This window comes from Macrobrachium nipponense, chromosome 28 (assembly GCF_015104395.2).
Source record: "Macrobrachium nipponense isolate FS-2020 chromosome 28, ASM1510439v2, whole genome shotgun sequence".
Taxonomy (NCBI): domain Eukaryota; kingdom Metazoa; phylum Arthropoda; class Malacostraca; order Decapoda; family Palaemonidae; genus Macrobrachium; species Macrobrachium nipponense.
The window spans coordinates 19513792-19530734 of NC_087217.1; the positions used below are offsets into that span (position 1 = coordinate 19513792).

The window sequence follows — 16943 nt, forward strand, 5'->3', positions numbered from 1 at the left end:
TCGATCCCAGAAAAATGTAAGGAAAACATAAACTAAACTTTACAAAACACATTAACAAAACTGTAACACTTAACTTTACAAAAACTTAAAATTAAATTTTTATTTTTTTTTAAAATTAAAATTTAATTTTTTTTTTTTTTTTTTTTTTTTTTTTTTTTTTTTTTTTACAAAATTTCAACTTCTTCACCACTTTCAACTTTCTGTTTTTTAGTATCACTTGGTTCTTCCTTTTTGCTTACTACTATTCCTACTAAAGGCCTATTTAAAAAATAATTATCCAAGGAAGATTGCTTCTGCCTACTTTTGACAGGTTCCTGAAAAGACTCAGGCAAACGTCATTGAAACTGTGCAAGCATACGACCTGTGTAAGCCTTTTCGGGGTGTCTCTTTTCTACGAATGATTGCACCTTATGAAAAGCCGCTAAGAACATCCTTAATTTCTGCCGTTGTCATAGAGTCCTCGTCCTCCTCGCCGCTGCTAGAGAATTCCTCTTGAACGACGTTATGTTGCATGGCCACCAACTCCTTCAGGTCATCCGTCGTAAGCTCCTCTTGGTGCTCCTCGAGAAGGTCATTGATGTCGTCCTCGTCGACGACCAGCCCAATGGACTTGCCGAGTGCAACGATCTCGTCAAGATCTGGTTGCGAAACAGTTTCAGGATCATCAACTGTTCCTGAATCTGCAGCACCAGCTTCGCCCTCGTCGAATCCCTTGAAGTCTCGGGCGGATACGGCATCAGGCCAGAGTTTCCTCCACGAGGAATTCAAGGTTCGCCTCGAAAACCTCCTGCCAAGCTTGGTCGATCTGTTGGATGCATATGACGATGTCGAAATGCCCCTTCCAAAATTCACGCAAGGTGAGGTTTGTGGTATCGGTGATGTCGAAACATCTCTTGAAAAGATGTTTCGAATACAGCTTCTTGAAGTTCGATATCACTTGCTGGTCCATGGGCTGGAGGAGAGGGGTGGTGTTAGGCGGAAGATAAAGAACCTTGATGAAGGAATACTCCGCTAGGATATCTTCCTCGAGGCCAGGAGGGTGGGCAGGGCATTGTCCAACACAGCAGACATTTCAGAGGGAGGCGCTTCTCTTCCAAGAATTTCGTTCACTGTCGGGCCGAAACACAGATTTACCTACTCCGTGAACAAAAGCCTTGTTACCCAGGCTTTTGCATTAGCCCTCCACATCACTGGAAGCTTCTCCTTAAGCATTTTGTGGGCCTTGAAGGCTCGAGGAGTCTCCGAATGATACACAAGTAGGGGCTTCCCCTTGCAATCCCCACTGGCGTTGGAACAAAGTGCGAGCGTAAGCCTGTCTTTCATAGGCTTATGCCCAGGTAGCTTCTTCTCTTCCTGCGGGATGTTCGTCCAACGAGGCATTTTTTCCAAAAAAGGACAGTCTCATCACAGTTGAAAACTTACTAAGAACTGTAAGTCCTTCGTTGATCATCATCTCGTCGAACGTCTTTTATAAAAGGTAACTTAGGAGGCCGCTTTCGTGTCCGAGCTGGCCGCCTCCCCATGCCGCACCACCGAATGGATGCCAGTCTGTTTACGGAATTTCTCGAACCACCCATGCGAAGCCTTTAAGTCTGGGGCTGGCATTGATGTCTCTTCTCCTCCGTCGTTTTCGACCTGGGCAATAAAATCGCTGAAAATAGCACTGGCCTTGTGGCAGATTGCCATCTCCGTTATTGCATTGCCAGCAATTTCTGTCTTTTATCGAGACAAGAAGAAGCCTTTCCATTACATAATGCACGTGGGTCCTCTTGCTGGACAAAATAGTGACGCCCTTGGAAGGTATAGCTGCTTTGATGACATCCTTCTGCTTAAGGATGGTGCCTATTGTCGATGGATTTCGGCCGTATTCCTTGGCGGTCACACTCAATCGCATACCAGCTTCATACTTCTTGATAATCTCCATCTTCGTCTCCAAGTTTCTTGGGACCCATGACTACGTATATACTGTGCGTAATTATGTTATGTAGTACGTCTACGTATGTAGTAAAGTTCTCACACAACACGATAAAGTATACTACAACGAAATCACTAACGAATTTACATTAATAAATGAAATCGTTAGAACGAATGAATACCGCGTACGTTTACCGATGATGCCGTGAAGTGGCCGCTACATAGATGCATCATGGGAGGGATGCTGACCATTAGGAGAGAAGGATCTCGTGGCGGTGACTAGCATCAGGAAGCAATGGGAGAGCGGGAGGATGGTGGCGAGTCTACTCAGTTGGCGGCGCGCGAGTTTCAAAATTGTTATCGGTGGTCTGGGCGAATCTCGGACTTTACAGCACCAACCTTTCGTATCTTGAGCAATATTCGTATGTAGAGCCGTAAAATTTTTTGTATTTGCTTTCGTATCTGGAGTTTTTCATAAGTTGAGCCTGTCGTATCTCGAGGTACCACTGTAGTCCAAACAAGAATGAAGAAAAGCTAAAACACTTAGATGCCATAGCTTCATCATGAAACATTAAAATACCAAAATGTTTGAGAAACCAAGGAAACTATATTAGGTATTTACTTCTCAAAAATCAGTTTCTTTTCAAAATTTACTCCTAAAGTCATGAAAGCCACAAACATTTAAAACCATGCCCCTTTAAATGTGAACCAGGATGCAAGGGAAAAAAAAAAAAAGTTCTGGATTGACTATAATACTAGTTTGAGAAGATTTAAGCTCCATTCCCCAAAGTCTACTCAACTCATGAATACGCGATAGATCTCTCTGTCTTTTGACAAAGGCAAAGGCCTCTCCATTCTATTCCCCAAAGCCCTTCTTTGTAACAAACAGTTTATCATAATCAGGTGACAGGCAGCAGAATTTGTCCTTATTTGGTGGCATATAAATGCTGAGCTTTACTGGTATTCCAGGAGCCTTTTTGAGTTCAGCCTCGAATACATTTGGTGGGTCCAGTTATAAGCAGTGCCGTCTGGAAGGAAGGCAAGGTCCTGGAGGCGGTGATGAGCCATGCCTGTCATGTCTGGAAGATGGTCAGAAGGCAAAGGAGCCATTTTTCCCCCGACTGTAACGACTTTCTTGGGTCTTCTGTTGGCATTGAGTTCTGGTAGTGTAAGGAAGGATTTGAGTTTGTAGCAGGTCAAGGATGGATGGCGTCAGGGAGAACTCTGTTATAAGGAAATGGTACAGGTAATTCTACACAATCACCCCGAACTTTGAGCCAACATGCGATCTGGAGAAAGATGGGGTCTATGATTGACTTAAAAGACATAATCCGCCATCTTTGCTGACATGTTGCAGACATCTTATGATGGTGCCTTACTGTACTGTTTCATACCAGTAGGCATGGTTGTAGATAGTCAATTAGTCAAAAAGAGCTAGGTCTGCAGTACTAGAGATGATCTTTTAAGCTCTTGAGAGAGAGCGAAACCAGAACTTGAATGCTATATTTAGTTTGTTAGTGGCTTTTTGCACCGGTACACATGACCTTAGAGTCCCAGCAGAATTTGTAGCTGGGGGCCTTTTGTCCTTATTTGGTGGCATATAAATGCTGAGCTTTACTGGTATTCCAGGAGCCTTTTTGAGTTCACCCTCGAATACATTTGGTGGGTCCAGTTGTAAGCAGTGCCGTCTAGAAGGAAGGCAAGGTCCTGGAGGCGGTGATGAGCCATGCCTGCCATGTCTGGAGATGGTCAGAAGGCAAAGGAGCCATTTTTTCCCCGGACTGTAACGACTTTCTTGGGTCTTCCGTTGGCATTGAGTTCTGGTAGTGTAAGGAAGGATTTGAGTTTGTAGCAGGTCAAGGATGGATGGCGTCAGGGAGAACTCTGTTATAAGGAAATGGTACAGGTAATTCTACACAATCACCCCGAACTTTGAGCTAATATGCGATCTGGAGAAAGAGGGGGTCTATGATTGACTTGTTGCAGACATCTTATGATGGTGCCTTACTGTACTGTTTCATACCAGTAGGCATGGTTGTAGTCAATTAGTCAAAAAGAGCTAGGTCTGCAGTACTAGAGATGATCTTCTAAGCTCTTGAGAGAGAGCAAAACCAGAACTTGAATGCTATATTTAGTTTGTTAGTGGCTTTTCGCATCGGTACACATGACCTTAGAGTCCTTAAATTGCTAGATTTTGTAAAAACCTTGCTTGGTCTACCTCTGAGCTCTCAATGGAGAGTAAGTTGAGATGGACGACCTTGTACCCTCAAGAGGGAGTGCAACCAGAATTTAAGTAACCAAAGTAATTATTATTTATGAGAACCTGAGAACCATGCTTGTCTACTAAGTGGCTCCGTGGTTACCAATGTAAGGTTACTCATACACAAGAAAGATCTAGCTGCTAACCCTTCGTTCAACAAGTTTAGTAGCTCACAACTTCAGTATCCCTTGTCTACCACACATGGGTGTTCTACCGCAAAAGAATGTTGTATATTAGGCTTCGAAAAACTCGTTTTTGCTCACAAAATGGTTATCATACTGATGGGTTTGAATTTAGGGAACAGGTAGAAGTTTCAAGGCATACTAGCAAAGGTGAGCAAGGGTCATAAATTGTTTGTATGGTGCTTTTTATTACATTGCATGGAACCAGTGGTTATTCAACAACGGGGCCAATGGCTTTACGTGACTTCCGAACCACGTAGAGAGTGAACTTCTTCTATCACCAGAAATACACATCTCTCACTCCTCAATGGAATGGCCGAGAATCGAACCCATGACCACCGAGGTGGGACGCTAATACCATACCAACCACGCCGCTGAGGCGCTGCAAGGGTTATAAAGCAGCAATTCAGTACCACAGGAGGCCACTGCCACATGTATGGTGACACAGAAAGCCCTCGGTAACAGTGGTATTAGTTAACGGCTATCCGGTTATACGGCGCTTGTCTAGTGACTGATCTCTGGTTAGCAGCACTGATATCCGGTCAGCTGTCATCGCTGATTTTCGGTTAGCAGCATCAGCTGGGAACAGAAAACCCCGCTGTTAACAGAGGGCTGTCTGTACTGTATATTTAATAATCATTTAGGATATGGCCAATATCATTATACAGTACTGAGAAAAGAAGACGACGTCCAAAGTACTATCTAATGGGATGCAAATACCTCAATAAATAGATTCCAGTTTCTACACAGACAACAATCAAAATGCTTTGCTCATTTATTTTGTGACAAGGAAAATTAAATTCATAATTAAATGAATATATAGATATATATACTATTATTAATTCACATACTGGATACACATTACATCAGTTCCACTTACGAAATGACACACATTCATCCAACCACAAACCCTTCTCCAAAAAATATAAACAGTGTTCACATCCCAGTCACTTGACAAAACACTATGATTAGCTGTACTTTCATAATGCAATCCCCTCTGCTAGTCAAAATATTCAGTCCATCTACATACTATACTGTATTTGGTTAATCCATCTACATACTATATTGTATTTGGGAAAGTAAAATATCCCCAACACTCAACACTTGTATACAGTCTTTGATAAATATTTCAATACATATTACGTAAAAAAACAAAGCTTGAACCTCTAGTTAAGCTTTTATATAGGTTCAGTATTTCTTATATTTCCTTACAGAGAGAAAAGCCTATAGTATACTGAAAAGAAATAAAATTGGGATAATACAGAATGACTAATACACAAGTTAATAATTTCTCTTTTTCTGTCTGAAGGTGATTAACATCTATCACAAGTGAAGTATACCAGTACCAGATGAGGCAAATACTAAAACTATAAATTTGGTAATTAGCTATACTGTACCACTGTCACACACTCACAAACTTAATAAGCAACTTTCACCTAAAGAAATACTCTAATATTAGAGTTCTACGAATTCATACACTCCTCAAATGTGATATCAATAATGACTACTTTCACGTGCTGGTCCCAACAGAATGACACACACTAGATTATTTATGCGTTGGCTGCAAGAGATCAAGCACCTGATTAATATCACCCTGTTTCATTTCCAGAAGATTGGTTAGCCACCCTCCCTCATTGCTGTATCCCATTGACTGCATCTGTTCCAATGCTTGCTGAACTGCTGGATCTGGAAGAGAATTAAAAAAAATAAATATCTTTGCTGGGATCAAAGGACTCAAACTTCACATTATTAAATAAACATACATCCTATCCTGTAGCTGTTGCTCTTGCATTATCTAGCCAGTATGGCAAGGCTACAGCATTCCATAATTGATCATAGGAGCAATTTAACATTACATTTGGCCATAGATTTGGTCAGTAATTAAAAAATCGTGCTCCACAAACATATGATAACTCAAATTCCAAATAACAATCATAACTGAAATTCCAAATAACAATCAACAAAATCGAAATGGCTTACTTGGGTGAGTCTCTACATGTCGCAAATCAGGATACTCCACATGACGCTGAGTTGGGGGTGTTTTAAGCTTGTCTGGACTTTGTGAATCTCTATTGACCAATGTCCAATCTTCGACATCACTCTCCATTTGTGCCTCTGCCTCAGGAGGGCTGCTAACTTCCATTTCAGTTGGATTTTGTTCTGGAATATCTGTTTGTACTTCCATATTTGAGCTGGAAGAGGCTGTGGGTTGTGGATCAGGTGACACAGTAGGAGGTTCAGTAGCATCAGGAGTCTTGGGACCATCAGGGGTCTTTGAGGTAGGACTCTGACGGGCCTGTAAGTCGTCTTCACTGAGACTGCAACGCTGACGAATTCCATTATGCTCAACTGACACATCGACATCAATGCCTGTTAAAGAATGAAAAATGTGATACAATAAGATTATAACCACTACTGATGGATACACTGAACATGTAATACTGTAACTTAACCAAATAAAAACTACTTTCAGTTTTTCTTCTGAAGATGGAAAAAGCAACCCACAAGATTACCGAGTATGTTTACTTGTAGTATTTACATAATATTAATACTATGTAAATACTTACATAGTATTAATACTATGTAAATACTTACAAGTAATCTTGTGGGTATCTTTTTTCAACTATCACTAAAGCTGTCCTAAAAGAGGTTATAAACAAAGGAAGCATCCACTATATCAAGCACTCCTAGACAACCAAAATGCTATTAGATTCCTTACTCGTAGAACATAGATCAGTGAATCCATGAATTTGGCCCCAGTTCTAGGGCACATTGTGAACATCTCATATGTCGATTCACATTTAATTGAAATCTAGACGGAAAAACATTTACTGGGGGAAAAACACACTCCTAATAACGTAGATTAACGCTAGCAACATGGTACTAAATATAACCCATCTTTTTGGCAATAGTCTATATCAAATTATCTTCTGCAACATTCTTATAAGCTATTGCCCTTTATGTGACAATCAGCAACAGTGTATAAAGTTACTAAAAGACGCTTACCCATAGGTTCAAGCATACTTGCAACACTTTCTCCAATATTTTTCAGAAACTGCTCATGTGAGCTTTGGCTGGGGCCACTGCTAGAATTCTTTGATTTGCCATCCTCTTGATTGTTGCCGCCAGCATTTGAAGCAGATGATGATGATGACGATGACGATGATGAAGAAGAAGAATGAGAAGTCTGCCCAGGTGCTGGTCCAACACCAGGGGGCTGCTGGCCAGACCAGGCTGTCCATATTCCACGCATTACATTAGCTACTTGATCTGTTGCCATTTGGGATGCAAAGTGGTGGGCTACATGGTGAGCCATTTTTTGTGCTTCTTGGGCTGCAAACTGGACTTCCTCTGCTACCCTTTCTGGACTTGGTATAGGGTGTCCCCCTGCAAAAGGGCATGGTCCACCATTGGTACTTGTCCAAGGGCACTCCCTTTCATTATCACTGGTAGTTCTCTCTTGTTCTTTTTCCTGTGATTTATCCTGCTGCTGCTGTTGTTGTTGCTCCTGCTGTTGTTGCCCCTGCTGTTGTTGCCCCTGCTGCTGCTGCTGCTGACTGGAGAACCCACCTAATGTTTGTCCCTGACCTTGCCAACATCCGGCATCTGCTCTGGCTCCTCCCCAGTTCTTTCCCCACCATCCTCTCCATCCACGACCACCATTCCTGTTGCACGAGCGGTTGCCCCCACGTCCCATCCAGGGACCCCAGCCGCACCAGCCACCAGCATCAGCACCAGGCCCAGATGTAGAAGATGAAAAAGAATATGCATTGCTGTCACCACCACCACCGGCACCAGAGTGCATTCGGAAGTGTGATGTATACTGACCGCCAGGTCCTGAATGTTCTTTCCACCAAAATCTTGGTTCTCCCTGAAAGAGAAAATAAATACACCTATTTAAAACAAAACAACAATTTTGCCGTAACTCATTTGGAATGCAACAGGACAGTTTATCATATTTATGGTCCCCGTTGGAGGGTAGTGCCATCAATGCACTGCATATGGTCCCTGTGGAGGGTAGTGCCATCAGTGCACCTCATTGGTGCACTGTAGGCATTGATAAAGGTTCTTTCTTTACAGCGTGCCTTCGGCCCCTAACTGCAACCCCTTCCGTTCCTTTTATTGTACTTCCTTTCATATTTTCTTTCTTCAATCTTACTCTCTACCCTCTCCTAAAAAGTGATTCATAGTGAAACAGGTTTTCTTCCTGTTACACCTTTTACAATTTTACTGTCAATTTCCACTTACACGCTGAGTGACCTCATTGGTCCCAGTGCTTGGCTTTGGCCTAAAATCTATATAGTATTCATGTTTATGGTTCCAAATTTTCTGTGATTCCATTACAATATATGTGCCAGTTTAAAAAAAAAAAGCTGTTTCACTATTTATATCTACTAATTAGCCTCAACTCGTTAAAAATATTCAAAGATATTTACAATATGTATTCATTCCAGTTGTGTTAATTTTGGTAACATTTCTTCTACTTAGTAGCTAACCTAAATTCCTATACATATGCTTTTCCAGGGAGTTTCAACAGAAATTATTCATAACACATCACAATGAAAAATTCACAGAATTGCAGTATTTGTAACAATAAGTAACTCAGTAAAATTAACAGCTACTCCCATGAGAATGCATTCATAGCTTAACACTTGACCTGAATCATGAAAGTCAGTACTCTAAGGACACCTGACAGAAAACAAGCCACTAAGAATGATAAAACTTACGGCTAAGAGAAAGAAAGGTTAAACAATAGAATGATAAAGAGGAGAGACATCTTATGTGATGGCAACACTCCAGAAAATACAAAAAAGAATTGAACCAAAAAATATCAAGTTTAAGATTAAAGTGTTAACGTATGTGGGTTTAACCATACAACACACAATTACCTTAAAACTTAAAGTCTGTATACTCTTCAAGTTGCTTCCGCTCATAAATTAATGAATTAAAAAGTTTTAAGTTGTGAACAGCCTACTTCAATTGTCTGTGGATATAGAGAGAGAGAGAGAGAGAGAGAGAGAGAGAGAGAGAGAGAGAGAGAGAGAGAGAGAGAGAGAGAGAGAGAGAGAGAGAGGCATGTTTAAATGATGCATAAACATATTACTGGCATGACATATTCTTCCAGCACTATAAATACTAACAGACAGCACAAACATTACTGGAAATAATATTCAAGTGAAACAGTATCAGCATTAAAACTTGTGTATCAACAATTCTGCTGTGTTACTAAACTAGAAATAACTTACTCTAGCAAGTGGTTTTGGCATGCGGATCATTTTGTGCTCTCTGTGCAAGCCTTTTGTTTCACAAGCACCACACAAATCAAAGTCTTGACATGTTACACAGTTGTAGCGGAATCCAACAACTGGGCCATCACAGACATCACATACAACCCCTTCATGGTTATCACCCTGTTGATTTCCTTGGGGCTGTCCTTGCTGATTTTCTGGAAACACAAATAAGAATGATCACAGAGTACTGTAAAGTACTTTTCATTGATTGTAGATACTACTGCATTTTTTTTTTATTGAAGACCACTGACAAAATTGTATTAAGTTACCTACTATGAGATTCAGGGCCTCTGTAACACAATTTTTTGGACTTTGCTCCGTATCAAAGCATCGGATGTAGCTGAAAGTTGACATATGTATATTTTACAACCACACACAAATTTTGGCAGCATTATCAATGACCTAAACCTGATAGTTTTAATTTTTATAGAGTAAAAATTAACCAGCCGATGCCATGGCCAATGATTACGAGCCAAGAGTCGATAAACATTCATTACGTAAGCAAGGTAAACAACATTTGATGAAATGTTGCCCCGCCCATCCACCAGACAGAAACTCATTCGCCTTATTCCATCGGCTCTGAAACCCATAGCAGTCAATAATGGCTAACAGGATTTGGAATTTTCCCCATGGTTGCAAAACTGCATTTGTCTTATGACTTGCAACTTTTTAGTCAAGAGAAAGCCCGTGGCCATGACAAAGAATTTATGAATGGCGGAACGATACATAGATGTGGGTGGCGTATCTGTGCTAGCGTAGTAATACTATTGTAGTAATAGCAGTAATATAAATGAATTAAACTTTTAGGCCAACTGCTGGGATCCTTGAGGATCATTTAGCACTCCTTGCAACTACTCGAGAAATGAGTTTTTATAGCCAGAAGTTAAATTTTCTAATCCAACAATGCCCATGATAGCCTTCGGTGTTATCCTGAATTATAACGAGGCCAAAGTGGGTGGAGCCTCATGAAGTCCTCATTCTGACGATAATTATTGGTGAGATTCAAAGCCGAAATGCGGTAACGGCTATATCTTTTTTTCTTTTTTTTAGTAAATAGGTGGATAGCCAATAAATAAAAATTGCTTGACATTGGATATAGCAGTTATCAAATCAAGCTTGTCTACTATGTTTTGAAAATTACCAACTATTCCCTCCATCTTGTCAATCTGATTGTGACCTATAAAGTAGACTGTAATTTCTTAGGAAACTTATTTTGGAGTTAGACTAATAATCAAAGTGTTTTTGTATTTATTAACATGTTTTGTTGGTTTGTTCATTATGACAATTATCAGTGGAGAGGCTTCAGAGTTCATAAAGGTGTACTGCTTTGCTTGTACGTATTTACATTTTTATGTCAATGTTGACAGAGGTCTAGCCTTCGTTACGTACAGCCAATCATCCATCGAGAATGAGGGAAGAAATGCTGACATAAGTTACGTAACGAGTGCATTCGAAATCTTTTCTCTGAGTAAGTTGGCCTGTCTACAAAAAAAGTCACTTTTACATTATAGGTACCAAATTTATTCAACCTATGTAATGCAGAATACAGTCAAAATTTATGTGTAGATATAATGTGTATTCTGAATAAGCGTTATATTTATAAAATGCATAGATAAAGTTATTGCGAAAAAACTGTGTTACAGAGGCCCTGAATCTCATAGTAAGAAACTCAACCACAGACAATAAAGGAATAAGCAATCTAATCAAATGTACCATTTTGAAAAGAAAGTTAGCTTTCCCCTTGCAGATAAACCCCTCCTTACAATGTGTGAAAGTGAGACCAAAATGTGTATTGTAGAAACCTTAATATTATTTAAAATAAGTAAGAAATTTAAACTTACCTTGTCCCCTATCATTCTGTCGAAGGGTAACATTAACCCGGAAAACTTGCATTTTCTGTTTGCTCAAAGAATCGGCAATTGCCTCGACAAGTTCCTCATCTGAAGAAATTACAATTGAATCACCTTCACAATCTGAAAAGAGGAAAACAAGCCATTAATGAAGTGTCTGTCATTCCTATGTCCCAAAGAAGCCATGAATATAAATTTTGATATACCTGGCACCTACACAAATCTGCTGAGCTTGTCTTAATTTACAACTGCCCACCAAAATTCAAATATCTTTACTCTGTTAGGCTTTATCTTGAATTCATTCAGTTAAACTATATTCAACTGCCCTCTATAGAATTATTTTTATAGCCAACTTTGAAACTTTAATCCAAATTTGAAGGAAAGTCATGCATGGAATCTTGCTGGAAATTTTTCATAAGTCTTTAGTGGATCCACCAATAATGTAGGCACACTGTAATGGTACTAAGGTTCTCTGCAGTCTCTCTTTGTTCTCTAGCAGGATTGACTTTTGCCTTGTACCTTTCATCTGGACCATTTTGTCTCTTATCATTTGGCTGTTCGACTTATTAAACTTCACCTTATTCCTTCATGGCCTACAAGAGCCTAGCCATGTGACTCAGTAACTTACTTTAATTGCTTGCTAATTATCAAAAGCAAAACCTTTCCAATTAAATCTGCACTTCTATCTTATGCCACCTGCAGCATTTGCACAAAATCTTAAACAAGTAAACCAATATCATAGTGCACTTGATAAATATGACATATGTACTGTATATCATTAGTTGAAAACAAGGTACAGTACAATGCTCTACAACTGCTTCTCTTAACAAAATTGTTGAAACTATCCACACAAAAATAACTGTACCTTTCCATGATATTATAATATCTTGAGGACTCAGGTTGAAGACTGTGCAGATTTTCTCCCTTAATGCAGCAAAGTTAGTAGCCAGAGTTTCTGGCAAGCCAAATCTTCTAACTTCTTGGCGGTCCTTTCCCCCATCAAGGAAAGCCTTGACACTCATGCTCTGTTCTTCACTCATGACGAAATTGAAGCTGAAGGACTTTCCTGAAATAAAAGTACAGTAATATATTATTTACTCTCCTAAAATAAAAGCAAAATAATATTTAAGACTAATAAGATCCTTGATCAGCATCACTAAAAATTTATGTACAGTACCTTCTTATGCATAAATTTAAACCATAAATTTAAACATTCAAGTTCTCTTTTAAATTTATCGCTGTAAACACAAAATGATAAAACAGATCTAAAACAACCTATCTTTCCTTTTAAAATCTCAGAAATGAATATTATTAATAAATTCCCAAAAATATGCTATCACACCTTCCCCTTGAAGTAACTTTTTGTCTTTTCAAATATTGTAACAGACAATTACTTCCACCTACAAAGTTGGGAGAGGCAATCATAACTGTTAATAGGGAGTGTTAAACATTCTAAGTATGGAGTGTTTAAACTTTTCTACAACACATTTTAATGAAATGTGGCTTAACAAATAGTCATTGGGTTAGATATTAATTTAATCTGACTACTGTAGCTACTGCATTTTCTACCATGGTTATTTCTCAAGAAATTGAAACATCACTTTTCCTCATTGTACACTTGATATGCATATGCACTTCGTTCTAACTTCACCAGCAAAATATAATGGTGGTGAGGCCATGTAGCATATCACTTGCCTGACAACCAATTAAGATATAACAAGAATTCCAGCTTTTAATATCTTAAGGTCATACACTACAGTTTTGCAGTCTCATGAATTCTATAAGCTTTGACTTGGCAACTTACTAAAAAATGCATTGTTGTGGAAGGAAAAAATTTGTACTGCTACTTTACTGAGGCTTTAAAGAGCTGGGGCACTGAGTTATTCAGACTGTCACCAGGACAGTGAGTCATTCATTCACTTATAATCTGTGATCAACCAAGAATATTAAGTAGCATCTGAGCATCAGCTTGAATAATCAGACTTGCAACTCTTCCCTCAACTATATGTATGACAGGTCATTATAACTATACCTAAAACTTAAAAGAGAATTGGCCCATAAGAAGAAGATAACTACCTTTTGCTACTTTCTTTTATAAATTTCCATACTAACAATAAGCACATTTCTTCAACTAACCTTCATCATGCAGTAACTATTACATATATTTTAGAAGTCAAGATATTTCACATACATGAGAGAACTAACTGTGATCAAAATTTACAGTAACTCATGTCATCTACAAATGAAACACTGCACTGTCTTCCACACAATATCCATATGATAAACAACAACCCTTTTGTAAATTTAACCTACTAAATCTTTATTATTTACTGATAAAAATATAGAAGCAACAGTGATGATGCCACCTACTAATATCTCATACTCTAACCCAATGTAATAGAAGTACAGTTAAATAAAATATAAATAAGATTCATTAGCTAATGGGTGTGGTAAGCATGTAGTGAGTTTTACAACCAATACTCTTGACTCTTACCCTGGTAAGCACGCATTAGTATTCTAACCAATACTCTTGACTGTTACACTTTTTAGACTTTCAACTGATATCCTCCTTATCTAATCTAACACTAATGCATTATCGCAAAATGTACATCTTTAGATTCAAACAGAACATCTGTACTTCAAAGTCTTGATATGTCATTGAAGAATTGTTCCATTATAGACTGAAAGCAATGCTTTCATAAAAGCAAAAAATTCTGAAATTTGTAGTCAGTCAAAGCACGACATGGCACTAGATATTTTAGGAAATATTTAAAGTTGTTACTTGAATGTTTACACTTGTGCTCTGTTCACTAGTAAATGTTAAACTATTATATTTTCTTCACGTTCTTACTTGTGGATAAAAATTATTACTGGGTGTGGAACACCTTGATTTTTCAAATGAACATATCTTCCAAGATCCTTTTCAATAGCAATTCTGTACACTGAGTAAAATAATAATGATGAGAACATGCACTTGTCAACTGCTACAGAAAATAAAATTATGCTACCACATGTGACATAAGAAGTTACCATATCTCTTGGTCATTACCTAGACAAGAGTATCATTTGAGTACACCCAAATTAATAGCCACATTTGATCTGTTCTAGCTGGTGTATAATACGAATTTTCAAGTTAACATGTCCAACTTATAGACAGACAAGCTAAGTGTGAGTGGATCTATGTATTATGTTCTAGTTAAAATGCATGGAGAGCATCTAGGCTACATTGCAGAAATGACTGACAATACAGTTTCACACTACAACTTTCAAAGATCACCAGAAACCACAACATTCATGAAAACAACCAGTAGCAACAGCCTATGCAAAAGAATCTCAAGGTAAACATTTTCCAGTTTTAATATTGTTCAATTTTTGTGCAACTGAAAATGTACCGAGCCTTACAGGCTAGGCCTACTATAATGAAAATGAGGGCATGGTACCTATTTACTTTGCATTTGCAACCAGCAACTAGGTGGACAAATTTACTGGATAACACTAACAGCAAATAGCAAATTTAGGGGAATTGACCCTCCAAGAGAAATTTACGTTTGTGATCAGCATTTTCTTTTCAGCCTCCCATTAGAATATTATAATTTTAAAGAACTTGAGCATTGCTAAGTACCTATAACCTGATTCATATACTAAGCTTTACAGGTGGATGTAGGCTACATAGCCTAAGATACAAACATCATGTACTACTATAGGTATTTACTTACGTGTATAGAAGCCTCTCCAGGTATACTACCTATGTGTAGGTATACAAGATAACAAAATTTAGTTATACAGTTGGGAATTGGCTAAAACGTCTGATTAAACAGGCAAACTTGATCGTATTGGGCTACAACCTCAATGAGAGTATATAATAACTTTATGCTACTATAGTAATTATAATACTATAGGTATCTTAGGTATACAGTACCACAGTGTTAATGATAAACCTCTCAAGGAGTAGGCATAGGCCTCGTAGGCACAACACTACCTAACCTGCTTCAATTCAGCTTATAACGAAATTAAAATGAAAATTATAAAAATCCTGCAAACAAAAGTACAACGCGGCGCTTACCTGCAGAAACTGCGTCACCGATTTCGAGATCGCTTCCGAAATACTACTGATGTCGGATGTAGGTTAACAATTCACAAAGCAGAACTGAACTGATTGAAAGCTAAGCTTACAGCCATATATATACTCACCAGTGACAGTGCTAAATTGAATGAACGTTCACGAATATTCCAGTCGAGTGTCGACGATTCCGGAGGTCAGCTGATGAAATACTATCCGCGGTGGTTAGTCATGACACATCCACACTCAGTTGTGTTCGTCTGCTGGGTCTCTGGATTTCCAGCTGATTCAATAGACGAGGCAGCAGCGATGCCAACTTGCGTCGGATTCATAAAATCTGTTCTACTCTCACTTTTCATTATTCCACCTTTGTCATCAATGAAATGCATAGAAATTAAAGTTAATATATCTTGGTTTTCATGTGTATATATCATAGAACTTTTCATACAAGAGGAAATTAGAGATTAATGGATTAATAAGTGCATTGGATATGCCAAAGTGGTAACACTGTTATGCATGATTCTGCGTGATTTGTTTGGGTTATAGCGTGGAACTACCTTTCAAGAAAGTATTGTTTCTCTCCTAAATCTGATTATATTGATTAAACATTCATTTATTCCATCAAATATGTGGAGGGTGGAGTGCAGTTATTACTAGAATTTTACAATTTTACGGGCATTTGTTAACATTACTACGTTATTGCTTTGTACTTATAGACGTAGCACTGCACATTTTATTAAGAAAAAAAAGTCACTTTCATATATTACAGGATAGTGTGACTATAATACTAACAGAATAATTCACACACTATATAAAAGGAATATCTTCAGACACTTCTGTGTATCACAAGAGATTTAATTTAGCAATTTTCTAATCGAGATTGAGAAACGCTACTTATTAGGATACTGAACCTATGACCGTCTGCTAAATCGGCTGCGTCATGAAATGACAAAAGTTGTCAGTTACGTTTTTCGTTTAAAATTGTTTAATTGATATTTCTGGTTGAACACAAGAATATGATATAAAATTTTAGTGATTTAAAGATAATATATATGCACGTATGCATTATATATTAGTAAATTTCTTAATTATTTTGCAATTAATAATAAATTTATTTTAGGTATAGTGGCAATGTCGAGCGACCTTTGTTTACAAACATTCCCCATTCCTATTTTGTCACATAAACAAATATAGAGTGAAATCATTTATGTTAGAGGGTACTGTTAAGCGAATATTAAGGAAAACATTGTTTCCACTCAACATAAGTGTTTAAATGGAGATGACAATAAAATTTAACTTTCTTACTCCAAGCGTAGGATATCGTCTATTCTTTGGACCTCGGTAAGAACATGTAATTAATACTTTCCTTATTAGAATATTGTAAAA

The 16943-nt window shown here is 38.2% G+C and overlaps 1 protein-coding gene across 2 annotated transcripts; it reads right to left on the reverse strand.

The window, feature by feature from the left end:
* Positions 1-5163: 5163 nt before the first annotated feature.
* On the reverse strand, positions 5164-15846 carry LOC135201552 (sequestosome-1-like). Of its 2 annotated transcripts, none has more exons than XM_064230547.1 (7): positions 15689-15846; positions 12363-12563; positions 11489-11620; positions 9603-9802; positions 7363-8227; positions 6337-6726; positions 5164-6042 (listed from the first exon to the last, which is right to left on the reverse strand). In XM_064230547.1, the coding sequence occupies exons 2-7, from the start codon at positions 12535-12537 to the stop codon at positions 5903-5905; spliced, it is 1902 nt and encodes a 633-aa protein (XP_064086617.1). In that variant the 5' UTR covers positions 12538-12563; positions 15689-15846; the 3' UTR covers positions 5164-5902. The 2 variants fall into 2 exon arrangements, with proteins under 2 accessions (XP_064086617.1, XP_064086619.1); XM_064230549.1 differs by having other exon boundaries at positions 15561-15693.
* Positions 15847-16943: the final 1097 nt, after the last annotated feature.

Excerpts from the sequence above, each read along its gene's own strand:
- LOC135201552 (XM_064230547.1), bottom strand. The coding sequence starts at position 12,537 with ATGAGTGAAGAACAGAGCATGAGTGTCAAGGCTTTCCTTGATGGGGGA. Across the intron at positions 8,228-9,602 it reads TGCCAAAACCACTTGCTAGA|GGAGAACCAAGATTTTGGTG; the intron begins GTAAGTTATTTC and ends TTTCTCTTTCAG. Across the intron at positions 6,043-6,336 it reads ACATGTAGAGACTCACCCAA|ATCCAGCAGTTCAGCAAGCA; the intron begins GTAAGCCATTTC and ends ATTCTCTTCCAG.